At 37.7% G+C, this 25,095-nt stretch overlaps 1 protein-coding gene across 5 annotated transcripts in view; it reads right to left on the bottom strand.

The window, feature by feature from the left end:
• The window catches only part of ADGRG6 (adhesion G protein-coupled receptor G6), a 138,398-nt gene extending 114,149 nt beyond the window's left edge, over positions 1–24,249 (bottom strand). For 3 of the 5 annotated variants that reach the window (XM_060115355.1, XM_060115350.1, XM_060115353.1), the window contains exons 1-2: positions 23,658–24,249; positions 15,868–15,968 (exon numbers count right to left, since the gene is read on the bottom strand). In XM_060115355.1, coding sequence (XP_059971338.1) covers positions 15,868–15,968; positions 23,658–23,659 — 103 coding nt within the window. In that variant the 5' untranslated portion in view covers positions 23,660–24,249. Of the gene's footprint in view, positions 1–15,867; positions 15,969–17,555; positions 17,629–23,273; positions 23,599–23,657 lie in introns of those variants that run through there. The other 2 variants (XM_060115352.1, XM_060115351.1) reach the window with 2 other exon arrangements.
• Between the last annotated feature and the right edge of the window lie 846 nt (positions 24,250–25,095).

Here is a 25,095-nt window from a genome sequence, read left to right on the forward strand (position 1 = left end):
TTCTAGCTATGAAATTTACTATATTTTACATAATCCAATAAAAATACAAAAGTAAACGTATATATGGGTCTATGAAAACTTAGTTGAATCATTAGGAAAGTTGTGAATAGAGGTAAATAAAAATAGCTGTTCAATTAGATATGGGTGAGATAATCTTTAATGACTAAATGGTAAACCTCTTAAAAATGAGGATTTTGTGTTCAGATCACTTCAAAAGCAATCTCTCTTCACTCTAAAGGAAACAAAATTAAAAATCACTGTGCTGTATGTAAATTATATCTCAATAAACCTGGAAGAAAAAAATCAATGATGACACTTTATGGGCATAATTTATTCAAAAGAGAAAACACTCTCCAATTAACAAATCTATCCTCAAAGAAAAGGACTTTGTTCTATATCCAATGATTGGCTAAAAATGTAAGCTTACATTCAGTTCAAATAAAATAGTAGGGACTCCTGGCTCCAGCCATAATGAAGTAACAAACGTTGGACTCCTCCTCTCAGCAAAAGCAAACATATAAGTGGACAAAATACACACACACAAGAAAAACTGTTTTCAGACACTGGATAACTGATAGAACAAACATTTGATCCTTAACAGAAAGAAACACAAGAAGTGTGAGCCCCATATTTCTGTCTGACAGCACTTTCCAAGCCACTGCACAGGTAACTGGAACCCTAATAGAGAGTGGTAGCTTCACAAGATAGAAGAGCCATAAAATTTCCCTACTCTATTATCACATAAGCTTGGTGTCAAGGTACCCCAGTATCTTAATAATATATGAAGATTTTTTTAAAGAAAATAAAATGTCCTATCCAATGGCTAGAGCCAATGGAATTGTAACTACTAGCACAGGTCCCACTGAGTAAAACATCAGCTAAATCAGCTTAATTTTAAACTTGTCTGAAACTCAGAAATGAGATCAGACTTCAAGATGTAAAAGTTGAGCTTCACCTTTTTGTAATACTTACTGAAGTTTAAAATGATGCCACTTTCCCCCTTTGGATTTACTGAATTATACATAGTACTTCCTCAAAGTATCCATCCAATAAGGATACAGTCTCTCTTTCAGAAGATGTTTTTGTATAATCTGTGCATCATCTGGGATCTTAATATTAACAGTTGATGATTATTAGTCTCATTATTTTGCTTCCATCGATGGCCACATTCTCATTACACCATTCCTAGGCAAATAGTGATCTTTACCCAGGGACACAGTCATAGCAGGTGCATCTTTTGAAATGAGACTGTCTTGACTGATGCTTTCAACCCACTATTTACCCATGAAAACCTCTCAAATTAGGAACCAGGGCAGAACAAATAACCTCTCAGAAACCACTCACCAGGTGCTGAGTGTAGTCTAGGTTGGAATTTTCAAGTGTTTGACTGAAATTCACTTTCTGATCATGCTTTATATTTGCTGAGCAATCAAATTTACAAAAAAGATTTGTGGAATTTTTCACAAATACCACATGTTTGTGAAATGAGTACAAATCACTTTACAGTAAATGATAAACAGCTCTGTAAAGATAAAATAAAATAAACAGAAAGAAAAACATGCTTATAACACGACAACTAATGGAGTAAGTGTTCCTGAAGCACCCTTTTTTGTCTTTCATTTTATGAAGCAAGCCAACAATATCAGTAAGTCTCCCTTAAGGTCTTAGTGAAGAAGCAAAATCTAATATATATATGAAAAATATAACTAATAGAAAAAAATTATATCCTGATCATTGCATGCACTTTTATTAAATGGAGGAAAGACGCTCTCAAGGTAAAGAGCTGCCTGGTAAAGGTACAGTATATAAGTTGAACTTTTGAATGTATGTAGAGGCTAAAGAGGCATGACATGGAAGCTTACACTTGAGCTAGGTGAAGTTTATATCGTTCACAGAAATGTCTTCCCACACACACACACGAGTATTCTTAAGTACTGAAAATATGTGAATAAGCCTAATTCATAAATAGTAAAATAAAATATTCCTTTCCTGTTAGCCAAACAAAAGCCAGCAAATCAACAAAGAAGTTGTATTGTAGAAAGCTATTATTTAATTCTTGATATAGATAGTAAAATCGTGATAGTTCTGGAGGCATTAGAATTCTATTTAATGTGTCCTCTTAGAACTCTTATGAGTATTTTTTCCAGTTAGCTGAGATTTTATTTTTTGGAGGTATAATTGACACACATTAAAATGCATAGATTTTAAGTGTGCTGTTCAATCCATTTTGATGGATGTATACCCCTATGTAACTACATCCCGACCAAAATTGGGAACATTTCCATCAACCCAGTGTATCTTGCAGTGTCCCCTTCCAGTCACTTGCTCCTTGGAACTCAGTCATCCAGTGTAACCACTTCCAACCACCCTCTGCCTGATTTTGCCAGAAACAGAATCTAAAAAATCAGGCACACAAGTTTCACTACATGTAATAACTTGTCTCCTCCTACCTACAGTCCATTAGGAATAAAGCTCCAGTACACACACCGAGAAGGTATTTCTGACTATAAAACAACATCTTGGCAAAATTTTATTTCAGAGTCAGCATTTAGCTCATGTTACTGATGGATCAAGTTACCCAGAGTCAACTTAGCAGTGCTATTGACATCGAACCAACCTTTTCATTCTCGTAATTAGTTTAAACGCATCAAAAAATACATTGACACCATAGTATGTACAGTTCAAGTTTAAATAAAATCCAACATAGGTTTATATTTTTTAAAATATGCTTTTCAAAGGCACATTTTCTCTTAAGCAATACAGGATTCACTTGTATTTTTAACCTGAAATAGCCCACAATAGATTTTATTTATGACTAGGATTATTAAAATTTAAAATACTCAGAAGGTACTATGATCTTACTTTTGAAAAAAATTAAAAGTTCTCCTTTAATGACAGGGAAAAACAAAATTATACAAGTTCAATTTGATGACTAGACTTCAAATCTGATTTTTTAGCTTCCAGATGAATAACAAAACCGGTTTAGTTTCTATATTCTTCCCTAAGAGCTAAAAGACTTCTAACCTATTTAACAAAGCCCAATGAACTGCTTTTCTAACCAAAACAATGGTAAGTTCTGACTTACAGCGCTACATATTTATATCTATGTATTTCTGCTTCAAACAAATGGGAGTTTTAAATGTAAATTAGCCAAAAATTCCCAACTCGAGGTATTTTTAAATATAACTATAACGAAGATAAATGTTGTTGTAAAGCAAAGCCAGGCACACATAGCAGACAAAGAAAAACGACAGTATTTCAGCTTCACTTGAACCAACCATTTTGAAATAAATATCCTAATAACTGGCATATAGAAAATTTTAAGATATGAAAAGTACTCAAAAAGAAAGAAATAGGAATGGGAAACAGGACTAACTGGCAAATCAGGATGTAAATCTGATTTAAGTGAGCAAAAAAAAAAAAGAGGTAACATAAGCTTCTAGGAAGTCAGAGGCACCTAAAGGAACAATTTAAAGAACATGAAAAACATGCAAAGAGGTCTATTCTAAAAGTTGAATATAAGTCATCTCATTTTGTGACACAATTTCAACCTAAAACAGACTTTCTATGAAGAAAATATTTTCTTGTCCTCTTAATAACAAAAAGTTACTGCAGTGAATATGGTCCACCTACTTGAAAAGAATTTTTTAACATAAATAAACCTTTGGGGAAGTTCAGACTAACTTAAGAGATCTTTAGAGAACCATAACATAATTGTTTACATACACACACAAATTGATAACCTGTCAAGGCATCTTCAAAACAGAATAATCTATTTTTAAGGGTGAGGAAGTAATAAATCCAAATGTAGACTAGTCTTTGAAGACTTTAGGAAATGAAAGGAATGACAAATGAAAATGAAAACTGAATAGAACACAAGTGTGGAGGGGATGTGGGAAAAATTTGTTTGCTTTATAAAGAAGAGACTTGGACATGTTTGTGGGCTAAGCAGGGAAGGTTTAACCCAAGATAAGAAGCTAAACTTACAGGTGATGATGGGGATAACTATGGAAAAGACGGCCACAGGGGAAGGGGGGAACAGCTTAAAGAATTTAAAGAAAATAATAACTTTTACTATTTTCAACAAAAATGGATTTTTTTTAAAGAGTGTACATTTTAATAGTGATGAGATCAGTTTAGCACTAAAAAAATGTATTTCCAGGGGGCTTCCCTGGTGGCGCAGTGGTTGAAGGTCCGCCTGCTGATGCAGGGGACGCGGGTTCGTGCCCCGGTCCGGGAAGATCCCACATGCCGTGGAGCAGCTGGGCCTGTGAGCCATGGCCACTGAGCCTGCGTGTTTGGAGCCTGTGCTCCACAACGGGAGAAGCCACAACAGTGAGAGGCCTGCGTACCACAAAAAAAAAAAAAAAAAAAATGTATTTCCATGAGAAGCTTAGCCCTTGGAGCAAGTTAGAATAAATACTCTAGTTATTTTTACTCATTTAGAGGCACAAATAATTATTTTATGAAACTTCCTCTCTCAAATAGCTGGTCTTCCACAAAGATGGAAGGGTTGAACCATTAATTTTTAAACCTCAACATAGTACCTAGGCCAAGCACAAATTTTTTCTCTTAAATAACTGAACACTTATGACTAAATCCTCATTTTGCTTAGCAAAAATATATAAATTCTTCAATTTCTGTACTCATTCAATATTTAATTGAGACACTACTGTCTGGCAGGCACTTGATAGGGCATTACAAAGCTAGGGAGCTGTGACATTACATAAATTAAGGACTGTGGACTGTATCCTGTAGGCAATGAAAATCTTCAGGGGTACTTAAACAGGGCAGTGGCATGATTCCAATGGTGGTTTAACAGAAACACTGGACACACCTGGTGGAGATGAGAGCCTCAGAGACAGCCGTGATAAAGACAAAAAAGGCATTTCTAACCTAGACTCAGCAACTCTTGGTCACAGCTAAATATGAGTTTGAGCAAGAAAGAGAAGGCAGCAAGTGTGCCTAAGATTCTATTAATATCTCCAGGTTTTCAATATATACATGAATGCAGTTCACCAAGGAGGAAAGTAAGACTGCCTTTTCTGAAGTAAAATGGCACCTGATAGAGAAAAAGTATAAACCACAGACTCAGTAAAGAAAAGACAGGTCTGACACTGAGTTACCTAACTATAATCCTAGGGAGTTCTTACCTTCTGTTCCCTTCAGTGTACATTTTTGGTTGCACGTGTCTTACTGAGCTATAGTGGGTAATGACATGCCTATCTCCCCTATTGAGCCAGAATTGCTCATTGAGCTCTGACAGCACAGTCCCTCCATTGACATCCTCCACAGTCGAGCCTCCTGCTTAAGCGTCTACGTTCATTCCTTATTCTCTTCTGCAGAGACCCTTTATTCTAGACACAGGAAGTATGGATCCTTCCACAAAATCAGTTTCAATGAATTCCTAGGTTTGCCCTTTCCCTTTCTCTGCCTACCTCACCCTTCTCCATTTCCATGCTCACTTTCCATTTTTTTGGTCAAGATCAGAGATGAAATTCAGTGGGGACGAACCACTCCCACAACTGCAATCAGTTTGTTTGTTTGTTTTTTTAATATCTTTATTGGAGTATAATAGCTTTAGAATGGTGTGTTAGTTTCTGCTGTATAACAAAGTGAATCCGCTATACATATACATATATCCCCATATCCCCTCCCTCTTGCGCCTCCCTCCCACCCTCTCTATCCCACCCGTCTAGGTGGTTGCAAAGCACCGAGCTGATCTCCCTGTGCTATGCGGCTGCTTCCCACTAACAATCTATTTTACATTTCGTAGTGTATATATGTCCATGCCATTTTCTCACTTCGTCCCAGCTTACCCTTCCCCCTCCCCGTGTCCTCAAGTTCATTCTCTACGTCTAAGTCTTTATTCCTGTCCTGCCACTAGGTTCTTCAGAACCTTCTTTTTTTTAGATTCCACATATATGTGTTAGCATACAATATTTGTTTTTCTCTTTCTGACTTACTTCACTCTGTATGAAGACTCTGGGTCCATCCATCTCACTACAAATAACTCAATTTCATTTCTTTTTATGGCTGAGTAATATTCCATTGTATATATGTGCCAAATATTCTTTATCCATTCATCTGTCAATGGACACTTAGGTTGCTTCCATGTCCTGGTTATTGTAAATACAGCTGCAAAGAACATTGTAGTACATGACTCTTTTTGAATTATGGTTTTCTTAGAGTATATGCCCAGTAGTGGGACTGCTGGGTCATATGGTAGTTCTATTTTTAATTTTTTAAGGAACCTCCATACTGTTCTCCATAGTGGCTGTACCAATTTACATTCCTCCCAACAGTGCAAGAGGGTTCCCTTTTCTCCACACCCTCTCCAGCATTTATTGTTTGTAGACTTTTTGGTGATGGCCATTCCATCTGGTGTGAGATGATGCCACATTGTAGTTTTGATTTGCATTTCTCTAATGATTAGTGATGTTAAGCATTCTTTCATGTGTTTGTTGGCAATCTGCATATCTTCTTTGGAGAAATGTCTATTTAGGTCTTCTGCCCATTTTTGGATTGGGTTGTTTGTTTTTTTGATATTGAGCTGCTTATATATTTTGGAGATTAATCCTTTGTCAGTTGCTATGTTTGCAAATATTTTCTCCCATTCTGTGGGTTGTCTTTTCATCTTGTTTATGGTTTCCTTCACTGTGCAAAAGCTTTCAAGTTTCATTAGGTCCCATTTGTTTATTTTTGTTTTTATTTCCATTTATCTAGGAGGTGGGTCCAAAAGGATCTTGCTGTGATTTATGTCATAGAGTGTTCTGCCTATGTTTTCCTCTAAGAGTTTGATAGTTTCTGGCCTTACATTTAGGTCTTTAATCCATTTTGAGTTTATTTTTGTGTATGGTGTTAGGGAGTGTTCTAATTTCATTCTTTTACATGGAGCTGTCCAGTTTTCCCAGCACCACATATTGAAGAAGCTGTGTTTTCTCCATTGTATATTCTTGCCTCCTTTATCAAAAATAAGGTGACCATATGTGCGTGGGTTTATCTCTGGGCTTTCTATCCTGTTCCATTGATCTATATTTCTGTTTTTGTGCCAGTACCATACTGTCTTGATTACTGTAGCTTTGTAGTATAGTCTGAAGTCAGGGATTCCTCCAGCTCCGTTTTTCTTTCTCAAGATTGCTTTGGCTTGCAATCAGTTTTTACAGCCAGCCATCCAATCTGATTATAGGGAAAGCTCTTCAAATGGTCAATGACAAAGCCATGTGATTTTGTAAGTATTTTTTCATCACCCCTGCTAGAAGATGCAGTTTTAACATTACCTTCTCTGTGCAAACTTTTCTGAGATCTCTTCTGTTATCCCTTGATATCACAGTCACAATTCTATTAGACCACCTATCACAGTGCTTCCTATTTGTCTCATGTCAGTCTCCTTATCAACACTAAAACTTCTTGAGTTTAAGGATCATGATTTAGCTCTGTATAGCCAGGACTTTGAAAAGAGTCTGATACATATCTGATACACACACATGTGCAACACTCAAATATTATGATATTATTGTGACATAGCCCTCAGCTTTTAAATGCACTTAAAAGTAGCATGCTAACTATGTTCTCTGTAACTCCATTAAGTACTATAGTGCTGTCACAAATGTTTAATTTACTTTAATAATATTGGGGCAGGGAAAAGGTTCTGATTAAGAATACCTAACAGTTAGATCTTCTAGACTCACTTTGGTAAGGAAAATCCAAAGTCACAAAAGGACAGCTTGGAAAGCAATTTGTTTCATTCACTACACATTTACTGAAAACCTCTTCTGTGGCATCACAATCACAGCATCAAGTCTGTAAACTGACAGGACCTTAAATCTAAGAAACAGTCGCATAATATAAAGTTACACGTCAATTACATCTCAATTCTTTTTAAAAAGTAATTGTTGCAAATTCAGAGAGAACTTTCCTCTGAAACAGTTACTGAAAAAGTCAGACCTCTCTAATATGTGTGTGTGAGAGACAGGTAAGCAAGTCAGGTGATGAGAAGTAATGAGAGTCCTAAACAAACACCAATGAAAGTATCAGGGCTTACTGAACTGGAAGGAAAGTCCTATGTCAAGTTAGCAAAGGCTCTGAGAGAACCACAGACCTTATTGTTTATTGATATATTTGTACTTCATCAGTATTGTTACAGAAGTTTTTTGGTCATGAACTTACTACAAGTAACAGATTTTCAGATTACCATTCTAAAGAGAGATGAGATTAGCAGTCCAAGTAAAAACCTAATTTTCACCTCTGATGACCCAGTCAGGAGACACCGATTCAGAGAATTCAGGAAGAAGTGGGGACCATATTCCATGATGCCTTAGTGTATATACATGGGAGTTCATTCTCTCTAAAAAACCCAATATGGAGGCAAAATATCTCTATAAGCCTAGCTTTCTAGCTTTCCTCACCCCCTGTAGCATCAGTACTGAAGACAATCAAATCACTATGACTAGAAAACCCTAATTTTCTGTCTTAAGATTCTCTTCATTAAAGCCAGTAACCCAGTAAAACTGTTACTTATACTCAATTGAGGCCAGTGTTAGTTGTATATGATGCCATATTTCTGTGCATATATTTAAGGCAAAAAAAAAGGAAGGAAGAAACTGTGGATGTGTTTAAAAGCAGTGATTAATACTGTATTCCCATTAAGAGTGTTTTCTTCTTTTCAGATCTGTATTTTACTTTAACAGTATTCTTTAAAGTTTCAACCAGGTAAAGAATCTTCTAAAAATACCATTTTGTTTACATATTTGTAAAAATCATAAGCATTAACTCATTCTTATAGCTTTGCATAGTTCAATAATAGTGATTAGTGTAATTTTGTAATTAAAGAGATGAAAAAATTTTTGATTTTCAAAGGGGTTGACACAATCCATCACCTGGCTCTACTGCCAACAGTTTCTCACTTCCCTTTATCTAAACTAGCAGCACCAAGCTGGGAGCAGAATGTATTAGCAGAGGCATCTTTTTTGACTCATAATAGTTGATTTATTAGAGAAAATTCTGTAATTAAAAAAAATTGTATCATTTTTAAACCACAAGTTTAAGATGAGCCTGGTTTAGGAATAACTGTAAACCAAGATATTTTGACATCAAATAATTCAAACTATTTTCCTGACAAAGGAGCTCTCATCTAAAAAGAGTAATTTGCTATAAATAGTTTAAAAGATTTTTGAAAAAATCAAGATAATTAGTCTTAACCATAGAAATACAGTAGTAACACGGTTCCCACTGGATTACTTTATTCCTCTCTGAGAGGTTTGTTTTTTTGGTAATGGTTAAATAGGTTCATCTGAACTGGTGATAGCCACCACCCATGTGCTGGCAAATGACCTTTTTTTTTTTTTTAGGTGTTTAATCATCTTTGTTCAGTGAAGGGGATAAGAGGTTTATAATATTGTGACTTCGTGTTCATTGTCAGATTAATATATTTTGTCATCTAACCTCCTTACTTTCCTACCCTGCTGCCCCACCTTATAAATCATATTTACTCATTAAATCTGGAATAAGTTTTTTTTCCCTCTCTCCTTGGTTCTTTTCCATTTTGTTCTTTTCCACATTTTTAATTTACTAAATACTATGACACTGAAATCTTAGGAAGAATGGTGCCTAAAAGCACATATTCTGCTTGCTGAAAATAAAAGGAAAACTCCATAAAGAATTATTAATTTGAAAGTGGCAGAAAATTTTGTACCTGCCAAAGTCTAGAGTTCCCCAGGTTTATCTTGTCTAAGAAAGTTACCTTCCCAATCTCTAATTGAGTATAGAGCTTACCTGCTAAAATTGAAAGGAAATACACACAGAAGAAACTTCTGCGGTAACTATTAAAAGAATGTGTACATCAAAAAAACAGGCTCTCTCTGCAGCAACATGTATGGACCTAGAGATTATCATACTAAGGGAAGTAAATCAGACAAAGACAAATATCATATGATATCACTTATATGTGGGATCTGAAAAACAGCACTAATGAACTTACTTACAAAACAGAGACAGACTTGCAGACATGGAAAATAACCTTACAGTTACCAAAGGAGGGTGTGAGGGAGCAAAAAAAAAAAAAAAAAAAAAAAAAAAAAAAAAAACCCACAAAAGTTCTATAACACACACACACTCACTCTATGATTAAACTGTAGGTTGAGGAGGCCTTCACGGTTTTTAGTACAAATTCGTCTTCAAAATTAAGACTCCTTCATACCTTCTTCATCGTCAGTGATGGCGATTTCGAAGGTCAGCTGGCTTTATCTTTTGGCAACCAGTTACTGAGTCATTTGGTACTTGGAGCAGCAACCCCCAAAATACTTAAGACTAAGTCTGTTTTCACTTCCAAATGAACACTCTTCAAACATCTAAAGACCACTATCTCATTCTTACTGACATCACTATTCCAAAGTAAATGTGCCATTTAAATCAATTTTTTAAATTCAGCAAGATTTTTATCTTTCAAAACAAACCAAATTGTTACACCAAAGCAACAACGCGGTGGCTGACTCAAAGGGCATGAGTCCACAGCTGCAACCCAGCCCCACAAATGCTTCACATAACAGTGGAGACAGAGATGCTCTGAAACGTTCCTCAGATTGCTCGAGACTCATCACCAGGCTGATCTGCCTGGTCTAGATACTCTGCTTATGAACTCTCTCTAAAGGATGACAACCATGCCTGGAGACGAGCGTGATCTGACCAGCGAAGGGGAAGACTCTCTGCTAACACCTCAATCTTCCTACATGGTGTCAGTTTCACTGGAGGCCCCATCACACTGCTTAGTCACTTGAGATAGTCACTGTGGTGACAAGATGAGTCACCCTCATTCCACATTTATGTAATTGACTCTATGACCCCAATGTAGGATTTCATATTTACCTACATCAAAATCAGATCATCTCAAAGGTATATGAAGGTAGGCAATTATCTACAGGGAAGATGCATCAAAGAAACTTCTGTATACAACTTTCTAAGGTTTGCTTATTCAATCACATTGGCTCTTCTAATCTGAAGTGTAGAATGGGAAAACAGCCTTTTAGCTGAAAGCTTCAGACAGTAATTTGGAGCACTTTGACCCTAACTGAAAAAAAAAAAACAAACCCACAAATATTTATTGTCATATATTATAGTTTTCTGTTAGTCACTTAAGCATTACTCTGGCTCGTTCTTCACTTAATAAGAATAGTTTGCACAAGTAGAGCCTTATTTTTGACCTTTCAAATATACTTATTTAGTAATTAATGACATATTAATATTAAAATGGCTAGAAAAAAACCTGTCAGATTTATAAAGGGATTATTTTTCTATGCATTCGAAAGCCATTTGACTGCATATAAAAATATGTATAAAAGATGTCTAACACTCCAATACAAATTGCAATGTAATTGATCATCATGAGTAAAATTAACACACAAACCAAAAACAACACAAGATTAGTCCAATCATCTGCCTTCCAGAACTGTGCTGTCCTCTGGGCTAGAAAGCACACAATTCAGGCCAGACTGTACTTTCAGAAACATTTCCCTTTTTAGCTGTTGATGTATCATAACTATCAGAATAACATTGAGCTTTGAAATAATCTGCTGATGTCATCGATTTTCAGGAGAGAAGGGAGGCTCCTCCCTCAGTGCTCGTGACTAAGGCTATCTGTGTGGAAACAGGCTCCTGGTTGCTAAGGAATTCGTTGGCTCTTGGCTCTCTGTTTCCCACTCTATTTGAAGCCACAGCCTTCTGTCTGCTTGAGATAGCATCATTCATCTTCAGATCATAGTGTGTCACGCTACATAAAATGAGGTTCTTACTTGAAACACCTTTTAGAGACTCATAACAAGTGAAGGAAGAGCTGGAGTAATGGTTACATGACTAACCATTATAACAATACTTATAAAAGTATAATATTCATACACGTCAACAGTCCCTCTGGCAGTTTTTTTAATGCAGCTTCTTTTTTTTATTATTTATTATTTATTATTTATTTTTATTTTTTTGCAGTACTTGGGCCTCTCACTGCTGTGGCCTCTCCTGCTGCAAAGCACAGGCTCTGGACGCGCAGGCTCAGCAGCCATGGGTCATGGGCCCAGCCATTCTGCAGCATGTGGGATCTTCCAGGAGCGGGGCACGAACCCATATCCCCTGTATTGGCAGGCGGACTCTCAACCACTGCGCCACCAGGGAAGCCCCTGCGGCTTCTTTTTTTAATACCAAAGAATCTTATTAGGATTTTTTGTTTTCTCAAATTACTACAGTAATACATGTTCATTGTAACAAGGCAAATCATTCAGAGCTGTATGAAGTTCCATCACCTCCCCCTTTCTCACTCCCACCCTGAGATAATCCACTTTACACCCCTGTGATAACCCATTTTAAAACCTGATGTGTATCATTCCATGTTTTATGAAACATTTATTAATGTTTATACAGTCTTACACAAAAGTATACATACACAATAATCCCAGTTTTGTAGTACAACTTATTACAAATCTAGGATAATCTTATATTGTTCTGTAATTTGCTTTTTAACTTAACTTTATTATCTTTCCAAGCCAATATACATAGTTTTGAATGGCTTCACAGTATTGCATGATATGAATATAAAATAATTTATACAACCATTCCCTTGTTGATGAACAATCAGACTCTCTACCAATTGTTTGCTATAACAATGCTACAATTAACATATGGGTACATAGTTCTCTATATATTTATGGTTTTTATTTCTATAGGATAGATGCCTACATGTGGGAGTGATATGTCAAAGAAAATGCACATTCTTACTCTTTAAAAAAATGTTGCCCAATTACTCTCCCAAAAGACAGAGCCAACAGTGTTAGTGTGTCTTCTTTACCTAAACTTTAATAATACTGGATGCTATCAACCTTTCTAAATACTGTCAAGCTAGTGGGTAAAAAGCAATCATATTTTGTAATTTGTACTTCTGTGGGACCGGTTTAAATATTCAAATGTTATTTTACTGCAGTTCTTATTAAAAGTTATATTCATCACCTATCAAGAGACAAGGTATTCTGTTTCTATACTACTTTTTAAAATCCTAAAGGGCATAAACCTTGTATACCATTTGTAAATGTCCACGAAACTACAAATGTTAACTTACTTAGAAGATTTAACATTGCAGTTCTATTTTATGAGTTAAATTGTGGATATTATCAGAATTAAACTACAGGATCCTAATTTTTAATCATCTGAACTAAGTGTCAAGCTTAACAATCAAGAGGTTTTGCCAACCCTCTAACCCAGCTACAGCAGTCAAATTAACAAAATATTAACAACCAAGAGAGTAACCAAAATCAATAGATTATCCCTAAAGGGTGAAATGAGAGTGACAAGGGGACTCCTTTGAATTGGGGGATAGGCAGACTTATCTGAGATGGTAATAATTAAGACCTGAGTATCAAAAAAGAACCAGGCACATGTGGATTAGGGAGAAGAGAGTACTAAGAAAGCATGGCTAAGGAATAGAAAGGACATGTGTCTAAAACATAGTGACTGTAGGAGAGACTAGCAGGATAGTAGGATGCACTGTAATGCATGAGAGTGAAGCATATTTGAGGATCGGAGGTAGGAATCAAGAATCTTGTTCAGGGCTTCCCTGGTGGCACAGTGGTTAAGAATCCGCCTGCCAACACAGGGGACATGGGTTCAAGCCCTGGTCCGGGAAGATCCCACATGCCACGGAGCAACAAATCCTGTGCACCACAACTATTGAGGCTGCGCTCTGGAGCCTGCGAGTCACAGCTACTGAAGCCTGTGAGCCTAGAGCCCGTGCTCTGCAACAAACAGAAGCCACTGCAACGAGAAGCCCGTGCACCGCAACGAAGAGTAGCCGCCGCTCACTGCAACTAGACAAATCTCGTATGCAGCAACGAAGACCCAACGCAGCCAATAATAAATAATTTTTTTTAAAAAGTTAATATAAAAAAAAAGAACCCTGTTCACACATGTGAAGTTTGGGGACTATTATATATCCAAGTGTATAAGAATAAGCAACCCAAGAAATGACTCCAGGTCCAAGAAGGGGCCGGGTACAAAGATAAAGACTGAGGAGACACTGGCGTCAAGATGCCACTGAAAGCCACTGGATTCGATGAGATCACCTAGGGGTCATCCAGAGAAGTGAAAACAGTCAAAGAATGCCTATACAGAGACATAAATCACAGTTAAGCACCAGATGTTCTTCAAAAATATCATATTTAAGATATATAGACACAAAACATTCTGGCTTCATGAGAAAACACAGGTAACTATCTGTCACAAAGCCTTAGGTGATGCACACACCATGTGAGGTAATAAAAGAAAATTTTTAAAAAGATTTCTTGTGTCAGACAGTAACTTAAAAACACATTTAATTACTTTGATTCCCATGCCCTTGAGAATGAGCACCTCCTTAAATTTTACATCCCAGGTGCTTCCCTTGCACCATCCTAGTCTCAGCCCAGTTGACCCCATTTACTTAGTCTAAAAACATGTGTTTCATTTATTCAAATGATTAAAATAATGAAGGTGCATATACCAAATAAAATGTTGACATCTAAAATAAAAAATCCCAATTTAAGGTTTGAAGAAGACCTTGAAAATTTACAAATGCTATGACCTAACAAAAATGAATTTTAATCTCATAATTTATCTTACACCATGTAATTGGCTCCTGGAGGGTCACTTTTGAAAGTTAAGAAATAGCTCAACACTGTACATGATAAAAATCTAATGTATATATAATTTTCAGATCTCTTTACAAGTGTGCTTCCTCTTTCTGGCAACGAAAGTAACAGAAAGATAGACTTTATAAGGAAATTGAAACAAATACACCAAAAAAAACCACTCAAAGATCAATTGTGTTTTGAAGCCTGTAAACAAGTACCAGGGATTTCCCAAGTAAGTAGCTGAAACTACCTGATGGCTTGGAAAAAAGTATTTGTATATTAAACACTAGTTAAATATCTTGATCCATGAATTAGCAATTTTAGCAGATAATCTATTTCCAGATTTGTTAAATGTATTATTTATAATAACATACAGGTATGTTATAAACATGGAATGTATAAAATCTTGAGTAAATCCCAAGTACTCAATACATAAGACTTCATGAGTAATGACTTCACTCTAAAGGAAAATATAATAAACTGAATAAAGACACCAGTAAAAAAAATAAAAAGTGTATAACAAAATGGGCTTAAGAAAAATGCAATTTGCTCAAGTAACAAAACCAGATAACTTTTAAAGATCATTCACATTCCTCAAGTTCTTATTGGCTCATTCATATAATTAGCTGTTTATAGAAAATTTGGCTTTCAATAACAGCTAAAAAGGTCTTATTTCAAAGTTGAGAAAAAAATTGTACTCTTTTTAAAAATTAAATATTTTCATTCCAGAAGTACTGTAATTAAAATTAACTTTGTCACACCATTTTAAGTCAACTAAATAACCTTCATGATCTAAAAACTTTATTTCAAATTCCTGTCTGATACTTGGCAATAAATAAAAATAGCAAAACCTATACTTTACTTTTCATAAAGAACTGAATGAAAATTTGAAAAGAGAGAGAATGAAGTACTGTATATTTATTCAACCGTAGAAGAAACAGCTAGCACATTTTTAATGTCAGATATGTAGCTATCTCATCATTCACTATGGGCAAGATAAATAAAACTAAAAGAAATGTAGCTAAGATTAAAGAAATACTCTCATTAGAAAATAAAACAATGATCAAAGTAATAGAATTCACACATAATTAAAGAGGAATGAGAGGCCATGGACAGAAAAAGCCTGTAAGGACATAAAACGTCAACAAATAAGAGGCACATTTATACTGAAGGCAATGTAATCATTATTAAATTCTGAGTTTGAAAGAAAAAGAGTCTTACTTACCTAAGGCAGGAACATACACAATATATAAAGCAAATAAGAACAAAAGAGAACTTGGTTTCCATTTCGAATGACAGCTCCACATTCGGCCTGAGTGAAACATCCTGTCATGGAAAAAAGCAACAGTCAGGACACTTAGATTCAGTAAGGCATTTGGTCAATAAAATCTATAGGTTTCCAGCAGGTACTGGAAAATAGGAACCTTCAGATTCAGCCTTGCTTCCAAATAAAAAAAAGAAACTTTGAAGATGATAAACTAAGCATCCCCTTTAAGCTAATTAGGCAAAAGAAAAAAAATCCATGCATTTTATTTGCCACTTGGTGGCACCTTCCTTATCAACGAATATATAATAGATGATTTCTTCATGAAGATGGGGAAGTATTCAGATAATACAAGAAAAAAATCACTTATTAAAAAAAAAATTTTGGCATCAACCTTCAGCATCACCAGTCACATGCCCATCTGAGTAGCAAGAGGATGTTTTTATCAACCTCTTCTATAATCTCCCAGAAATTTAGGCTCTAGGGAAATGTTTTCATTTTATAACATCTGCTGCTTCACAAATGGAAATCTTTAAAATAAAATTTAAGTGCCCAAACTTTCTTCCTTCCCCTAAAATTAAGTACAGAAGCACTAACATTCTAAAAAGATTAATTTCTTTATATATAATAATAGCTATCAAAGTTTTTAAATGGCTAGTAAACACCAAGTATTATAGAAACTAACAAATGACATTAGATGGAGGGGTGCTGCTTTGAAAACTCTCAAATAATTCTCCGTACAAGAGGCTCATTTTTTTTAACATTTTTTTAAATTTTATTTATTTATTTTTGGCTGTGTTGGGTCTTCATTGCTGCACGCGGGCTTTCTCTAGTTGTGGTGAGGGGGGCTACTCTTCGTTGCGGTGCATGGACTTCCCATTGCTGTGGCTTCTGTTGTTGCAGAGCACCAGCTCTAGGCGCACAGGCTTCAGTTGTTGTGGCACCTGGGCTCAGTAGTTGTGCCTCGCAGGCTCAGTAGTTGTGATGCATGAGTTTAGTTGCTCAGAGGCATGTGGGATCTTCCCGGACCAGGGATCGAACCCGTGGCCTCTGCATTGGCAGGCAGATTCTTGACCACTGCACCACCAGGGAAGTCCAACAGTGTCATCTTTAAACTCAAAATTACACTTAATGATTTAGATGGGGACATACATATTATCTTGGCTTCAGACAGTGGTGTGATACTTTTCATTGACTCAGCCCTATCAAAAAAGGCAAACCACTGAAGGGGGCAGCAGCTGTAAAAGCCAGTCACAAAAAGGGACCATAAATGAACTGGTGAGCAGAAGAGTCATGAGGCAGGAAGAACAGGTGAGTAGCAGTAAGAAACCTCCAGATCTCAAAATCCCCAAAGAGAGTTACTTTGATTATAAGTGGTAATTGAGAGTCATTTTATTTCTAAAAAGAGGAGCAACTAATAAGATACTTTAGGGCCACAGTAATACCTTTTCTCCTGAAGGTTGCTTATCTGGAATAAAATGTATAATACTAAATAGAAAACCAAAAAGTTGTAGGAGAAATACTTGAATAAGCAAAAATAGACATCAAACTGATTCTTGCACTTGCCTTAAGCCTGCATTTTCAATCTGTCTTTTACTGTTAGAGACTACTTAAGTAACAAAGAGAACAAGATCTAGAGTCAGACAGACCTGGGTTTGCTACTTATGAACTATGCAACCCTTGGAAAATTGACTTCACCACCTTGTGCCTCCTAGTTTTCACCTGTAAAATAGGAACAATAGAAAAGAGTCTATGGAGCAGCTGGATGATTAAATCAAATCATGTCATTTAAGAAATGTGCCTAACATTCAGCAAGTCCTCAATAAATATTAGCTATTTTTATTTTTACTACCATGCCGAGCATTCTAATATAAGTGTGGTTATTCTGTCAACAGCAAAACCAAAAGAAAGGACTTAACCAGGAACAGACAATAGGATCAATGTTATAAGCCAAAACCAATCTATTGACTTTGTGGCTACTTCTGGGACCTACTTAGAACAGAGAAGAAATGGATTATTCATGTATGCCATTCTTACAGAAATTTAAAATAGTATCTGATATTCAGGACATGTTTTCATATTCACCAAACTACAAGCTTCAGCATCATGCAGCTCCTAGGGGAAATTCTACATGAGAAAAAGGCTACGTTCTAAAGAGCATTTTTGCACAACATTGTAAATCAACTATACTCCAATAAAAATTTTTAAAAAACAATAATAATAGAGGATTTTTGTATGGAAGGTATATTTTCAGATACATCCATCAAAATATTCGAAATTAAAATCAGTGTTACTGTTTACAAGAAGCAAGATGTTATAGGGAGTCATTAATAATAACATAATAATAATGGATGTGAACTCTGGAATAGCATGTAGTTACATCCTGGTGCTTCTATTTACCGTGTGCTTTGGGGGCAGGGTCAAGTACTTAAACTTTGAGCCTATTTTCTCTTCTGTAAATAGAATATTATCCACCAAAAAGAACTAGATGTAACATTGCATGGAACTTAGTGAGCGCTTTAAAAAGGGTAGCCTGTAAACTTTTGCCACGTGGAAAGTTCACTTTTTTGGAAGAATGGGTCCATTTCCCATTGATGCTGGATGAATGAGGTGTTTCCCATTCATGTTGGGGATGAATGAGTGTGCTTCTGAAACAAAAGAACAATTATATATTCAAAGAAGTTATCATCTGAAGGACCAAAGATGAAGTCTAACCTCCTCATTTCACCGAGGAGGAAACTGAGGCCCAGAGGAATAAAGGGGCAAACCAGTGAAGCCTGGCTCCCAGCCTTATAGATATTAATAGAAGGAAGTATCAGCCCAGGAGAACTCCTAGCTTCTTAATCTTTGTGGCGCATGAAAATCCTCCGTTATCAATATGTGAATAGTGGCCTCCTCTTATGTTCCTGTGCTCTCTAAACGATACTCAGGGAATGAGGTTCATTAGTTTGATGACACTCAATACTATTTCATGTGCTCATGCAACTTTTTCTTGCTATAAAAGGTTCCGACACTTAGGAATTCCATATTCACTCCTGAAGCTATTTTATAAAAGCTGCCTGCAATCCTATCAGACAAGATCTGCAAAGGACAACCAAGGGCTTAATGCATTCCAGTTCTCAGGACTCCATCACTTTGTACAGAAAAGGAACCCAGGACAGGGCAAGAACTTGTAACCAACATAAACCATATGACACGCCACCTTTCATCCTCTTTACTGTTTAGAACAGAAACAAATAAATTAAGAATAGAACAGAGGAAGGAAAGCACTGTATGTCTTCTCAGGGGACCAATTAGCAAAGACACATCCCTGGGATTTAAACAACTTTCTCATAAGAATGGAAAATCCTGAACAGGATTACTAAGGTTCCAAACAGGAACTACAAAAAACACAGTACAATTTTGTGTCACTCAAGTTGTGACCTCAAAGTTCTATTGAAAAGAACAAGAATATTTTTTAAGTAAAAAGAGTCATAGCCTTCTATAACCTGAAAAGAATCTAAAAGTTACACAATAAAACCTATCATTTCACAGATGAAAAAACTATGATGTTAAACTACTTGCCCAAGATCACATAATCGGTGGTGTCAGAGCCAAAAAGACCCCCTGTGTCACCTGCCTTCCAACTCAACTGTCCTTTTTGAGAAACAAGCTACCTCTATTGCAAACTCACTCTCCTTTTCAATGTATATAGGCTACAAGATACAATATACTTAAATCCTGTGTCAGAAAGCTTTAGAATTCAACCCTTTTATAGGAATTGTTTTAAGTGTCGATATGACTCCTTGTAGATGTCATTTAATCCAAATGCATTAAAGTCTAAAAAACCTACTGTCTTCCATCTCTTTACTCTTACTGACTCCCCTAAAAGTCACAAAGAGAAATTAGTGAAGAAATTTTGAAATTGGTGGAGAAATTAACATGGTACTAATTCTCTTAATATCAGCAATAGTCAGAAGTAACTTTATTCTCCATATGCCAACTGTATTTCTATGGCAAAGCTTTTCAGAAAGGGACATGAGGAGTAGCACAGAGAATACCTTAATTCTTCCAGAGTAAAAACGATGGTAATTTGGTTTATTCAAGCCTGCTTACAATTTTGTTTCATTTTCTGGTTAAAGATCATGTTCCTGAGCCTAAACAATGAATAAAAAGAGAAGTGCTATTCTATTACTCATTGTAACTTCTTTTATTAAGTTGGGTTCACCCCACACACACTTCAAAAAGGCAGAATGATTTATTCTTCAAATCTGCACAAATCTTGACCCTTATTTGAGCTATAATGTACGTAACTGGCTTTATCATAAATGAAATTAAAAGGTAATCATGAGAAATACACACACACACACACACACACAAATACATGTAAAACAGGGAAAATCTGAAAAAGAGAGGTGTATTGTATCAATATCCTGGTTGTGATATTGTACTTTAGTTTTGCAAAATGTCACCATTAGGAGAAACTGGGTAAAGGGTATGTGGGCTGTCTCTGTATTATTTCTTAAAATTGCATGTGAATTAACAAATACCTCAATTAAAATTTCAATTAAAAAAGTAAACCCTGAAGCCCTGATGAATGTAGGTTACTTTCAGATGGTTCCGTAAAAAAATTGTGTGTGTGTGTGTGTGTGTGTGTGTACGTGTGTACGTACGTATGTACAGACAGTGGAGGGGAGAAGAGAAGAAGAAAAATGATAAAACGAATGGGGTAAATATTTACAATAAGTGTTTCTGTGTAAAGAGTATACAGCTGTTCTTTGTGTTATTTTTGCAACTTCTCTGTAGGTTTAAAACTATTTCTAAATAAAGTTAAATATACACATACACATTAACACTGAAGGGTATCAGTGTTCATCTGATGACACTTTCATCACTACTGAGTATTATTGCTTTAATCATTGCCAGTTTGATAGAAGAAATAATGTCTCATTTGGATTTCCTTTGTTCATATTGGCATATTCAAGTCATTTGTATAATTTTCCATTATAAATACTTTTCTTTCTAGTGATTTGTGATTTTTTAACCAATTCAATACTAAATATGTTAAGCCTTGGTCATATATGCTATAAATGTTTTCAATACAGCAATATTAAAGTTTTCCTTAAGGCATTCCAAATAATTTCATCCTGAGAAATGCTCATAAAGGAAAGTAAGATGACACTCAAGTAGCACACCCAAGTTTTATTGGCATTTTTAGTTATGATTGAAATGTCCTTTAAATGCTATCGCCCCAGTCACTCAGTGTGTTTCTTAATGTCATCCAATGTAGGTAATGTAATAATGTCATCACATTAGAAATGAAGTGGAAAGATGTAGTTTTTGCCCAAGCATGCCACACACACTGAACAAAGTCTTTTCCTATTTAGTCTAAAGTCTAAATAGTTTCAAGAAATTTTTGATCATCCCATCAGAGATGTAAACTCTTGTAAGACATGGACATTCAGAAAAATGGTCAGGTTTAAGGAAGTGGTTGTCAGTTTATTTTTAATATATAAACTGATTCTCTTTCAAATCATTATTTCCAGAAATCAGAGTGACATGTCTAGTTGGGCAGTAAAGCTACAAGCTTCTAATATTTCCCATAAGCCAAGAGACAATAGCCTCATTCACCATTCACATTGGAAAAGCACAATGTCATGTAATTTATATAAGCCATAAATGGAACAGTAGCTTCATGCAGCTTGAGACCAATTAATGCAAGTTTTACTAAATCTATTAAATTTCTTACGGTATGAAAAATATGCAGTCACTACAACTCCAAAGTATATTTATAAAGTCTGTAATTCCAGAATTTGAGTGTAACAATATATATTCTATCCACAGGAGTAGGCAGAAAATATACTTAAACAATTTGTGTATTTAAATCTATCAAAATTAAAATTTAAAAGATAGATAATATAGTTTATGTTTCCCTTTTGAACGTTTTTCAACAAGATAGTAGGAATATTTACCTTGGAAAGGTTGGTATTACTTCCATATACTCTAACATACTAATATCTAAAAAGAATCAGATAATCTTAAACCATTCCATATGAATTATAAACAGCAAAAGGGAAAAAAGAAACAGTTATAATCTGGCAAGAAATGGAAAAACTTTCTGTCAAAATAGCTCAATAAAGAAACTCAAATCAGGGTATTAAACTCCATAATTACATGTGATTAAATATTCATGCTTTTACTATATAATGACATAAGATCGTTTTAATCATATAGAATTCAAATGGACTATATAACTTAATTTCACAGTCAGAAACTTTTTACATCACTTGTTGATCAGTTTCACATCTTTTATTTTAAAACCTGGTATTCATATTTTCTTCATGTGTAACGTAGTTTTTTCCCCATAAGATTTAAATCACCTAGAAAAGCAGAAAGGAAGCTAGACAAATATCTGCTGTTAAAAACCTTACTATATTTTCAGAAAAAACTGAAGTTTAAAACAAACTCACATTCATTCAAAATGTGTTGCCTGTATATGAGAACAAGTCTTATATGAGACTGTTGGCTGTATCCCAAAATAAATTCTTCCAGGTTATACCTTGCTAATTCCACTGGGTAAATGAAACTTTAAAACTCACAGGTGTGGAATTACTTCACATGCAGTTTAATAAAAATAAGTGGTTCCTTTCTAATTATACTGCTCACTACCAGGAACAAAGCTGCCAAGTGCTAGGCTTCTGGGCACTAACCCTTTTTCCTATTTTGAAAATGTGTGCTGGAGGGAGGGAGGCAGACGGTGCAAGGAATGGACAAAGGCCTCAGGGGCTTGTCTCTTCCTGGGTATTACACTGAAAGAGGAAATTTAAGTGGAAATAAATAAGGCTCCAGAAGTTGGGGGAGGGAGGGTGAATATCAATTTCTAGAAACTGCTGTATATTCGTGGAAGGGAGTAAAATGTCTGTCGGGGTGTCTGCCCAAGGTTAAACAAAACACCAGAGGGAAAATTATATATTACAAGAAAAGGTAAGTTCTGAGTTGGCCACAATAATAAGCTTGGTCCTTCACAGAACAACCTTCCTTTTTCCATTCTGGAAGGCTAGGGGGTGCTCGGTGGCCCTTCCGCAGGGTCGCCCTGAGGCACCTCACCACTTGGATGACAATTCCAGAGGCAAAACCCATTAGGTTTCTCTAAGCGTTTCATCGCCCTATACTCCCCACTTCAACATCTATACAAGACCCTTCACAGATCCTATCACGTTCAATGGCATCTTCTTTAATTACTTTTTAATCTACAAAGTACACCGTGAACATTTTCTGCGCGCTTTAAAAAAAAAAAAAAACATTCAAATAATCCAAAGATCCAAGAATAACTTCTACAGTCAAGGGTGGCAATGTGTAAAGTCAACATTTTCTCGGCATACTAGTACCTTCTAAGCCCCCAGGTGCTGATCCAGGAGAGCGGCTTCTTGGCAGGGCGAGGCCCCTGGATGGAGCAGCCGCGCGGGTGACTCCTTGTTTAATTTGAATCCAAAACCTTTTCCCCATTCTTGAAGCCCTGCCCTTTTTATTATGCTTTACGCCGCCCAAACGTGAGGTTTACCTCTCGCTGGAAAAAAGCCAGCGGCACACACATGTCACAGTTCCGTCAGGCAGCAGCAGCTCACCCCTCAGTGCCTCGAGGGGCCAAGGGAAGACAAACCGGTTTATTCCGTCAATGCGGTTGAAGTCCTTACAAAGCCCTTGGGTTGGGGCAGGGGGAGACACAGGTAAAGGTGTGAAGGAATTCTGAGCTGAAGGTGGGGGGGACTTACATGTCGGCATCACTGCACTGAGGTCCCCAGGGGCCGCGCGGTCATGCTCCACCACCTTCCCCGGCTCTGCTGCTCCGAGTTCCCCGATGGAGCCGCCCTGGCGCCTGGGCCGAGCGCGGCGGCCGAAGCCTTCTTCACGCTCTTTCTGGAGAGGTCATCGGGGCTTCCCGACAGCCGCTCCTAGCCGGCGCTCGGGGTGGCGCAAGGTGGACGGCCGGCTCCGCGGAGTTCAAGTGCAGATCGCGGCGGCCAGGGGGCGGGCGGGGCGGCAGGTTCCTCCTTACAGAGAAGTTGGAGGAAAGTTAGGGCGAGAACGTTGAAGCTTAGCGGTTGGGTCTGCCTTCGAGCTGGTGCAGGGTGCTCGGGGTACCCCGGGTGCTCCCAGGGGTGGTGGGCGGGTGGGTGAAGGGGTCCGTTTCCGTAGGTCCTCGGCCCCGCTGGCGCGCGGCGGCACGTGGTCACCCCCTTTGTGGTTCTCGTTTCTCCCCCTCCCCCCGCCGCGGGCTCGGGCTGTTTCAGGGGCCCGTCCACCCGGCCCGCGCTTCCGGCGCCAAGGCTCTGCCCGGGCAGCGGGCTCAGGTGCTGCTGCCCTGGCGGCGCGCGGCTTCTGGCCGGGCCCCGCGCGGCCCTGGGGCGGCCCCAGCCTCGGTGCTCGGCGGCAGGGACCGTCCCGTGGGCGCAGCCGCCCCACCCAGGATCCCGCCCCAGGGCAGGAGGGAGAAGTTTCGCTGCGGGTTGGGAGAGGCGCTCCCCAGACGGGCAGCGAGGGGCAAGCTGCGGGGGCCGGAGAGAGTGGGAGACTGGCTCCGGGCCCGGCGCGGCTGCCAGCCGGGGGAGGGGGCGGGGCAGACCCGGAGGTCACCCGAAAGCCGGGCGCCCTGAATCCGCGAGACCCTCCTCGCGAGAAATGAGCAGCTCGGAACGGCCGCTGGGACGTGGGCACCTCCTCCTTGCTCGCCGGGGTGCTGCGCTGCCAGCCCACCTGGGTCCGCGCGGGACCCCTCCGCCGGGTTGCCGGGCCACTGCCTTGCTTTTCTTTGACTTTTCAGTCGCTTTTTTTTTTTTTTTTTTTTCTCCTCCTTCCTTTTCTTACATCTCTCTCCCCCGCTCCCTTCTTTTGTTCTTTTTCTAATAATCAGAATGAAGTGAGAACCGTCTGTCTCCGCAGCACACTCAGACCCCCCCATACCATCACCACATCTCTTGGTCTCTGCTGGGGTAGAGGGGGTGAGAGTCCCTCAGACCCCCTTCTCCAACCAAGGATGAAGACCAGCCTTAAGAGGGGGCTGAGCAGGCGGCAGTCGCAATATACCTATGCTTACCACCGTGCCTTCCACAGAAATACCCCCACTATCTTCTCCCACTGATTTGTTGACACGTGTAGTTCCATCCTTTTGCCTTAGAATTTTGTCTTCTGTTGAAATACATCTAAATACCC

The sequence above is a fragment of the Mesoplodon densirostris genome, chromosome 12 (assembly GCF_025265405.1).
Source record: "Mesoplodon densirostris isolate mMesDen1 chromosome 12, mMesDen1 primary haplotype, whole genome shotgun sequence".
NCBI classification, from domain to species: domain Eukaryota; kingdom Metazoa; phylum Chordata; class Mammalia; order Artiodactyla; family Ziphiidae; genus Mesoplodon; species Mesoplodon densirostris.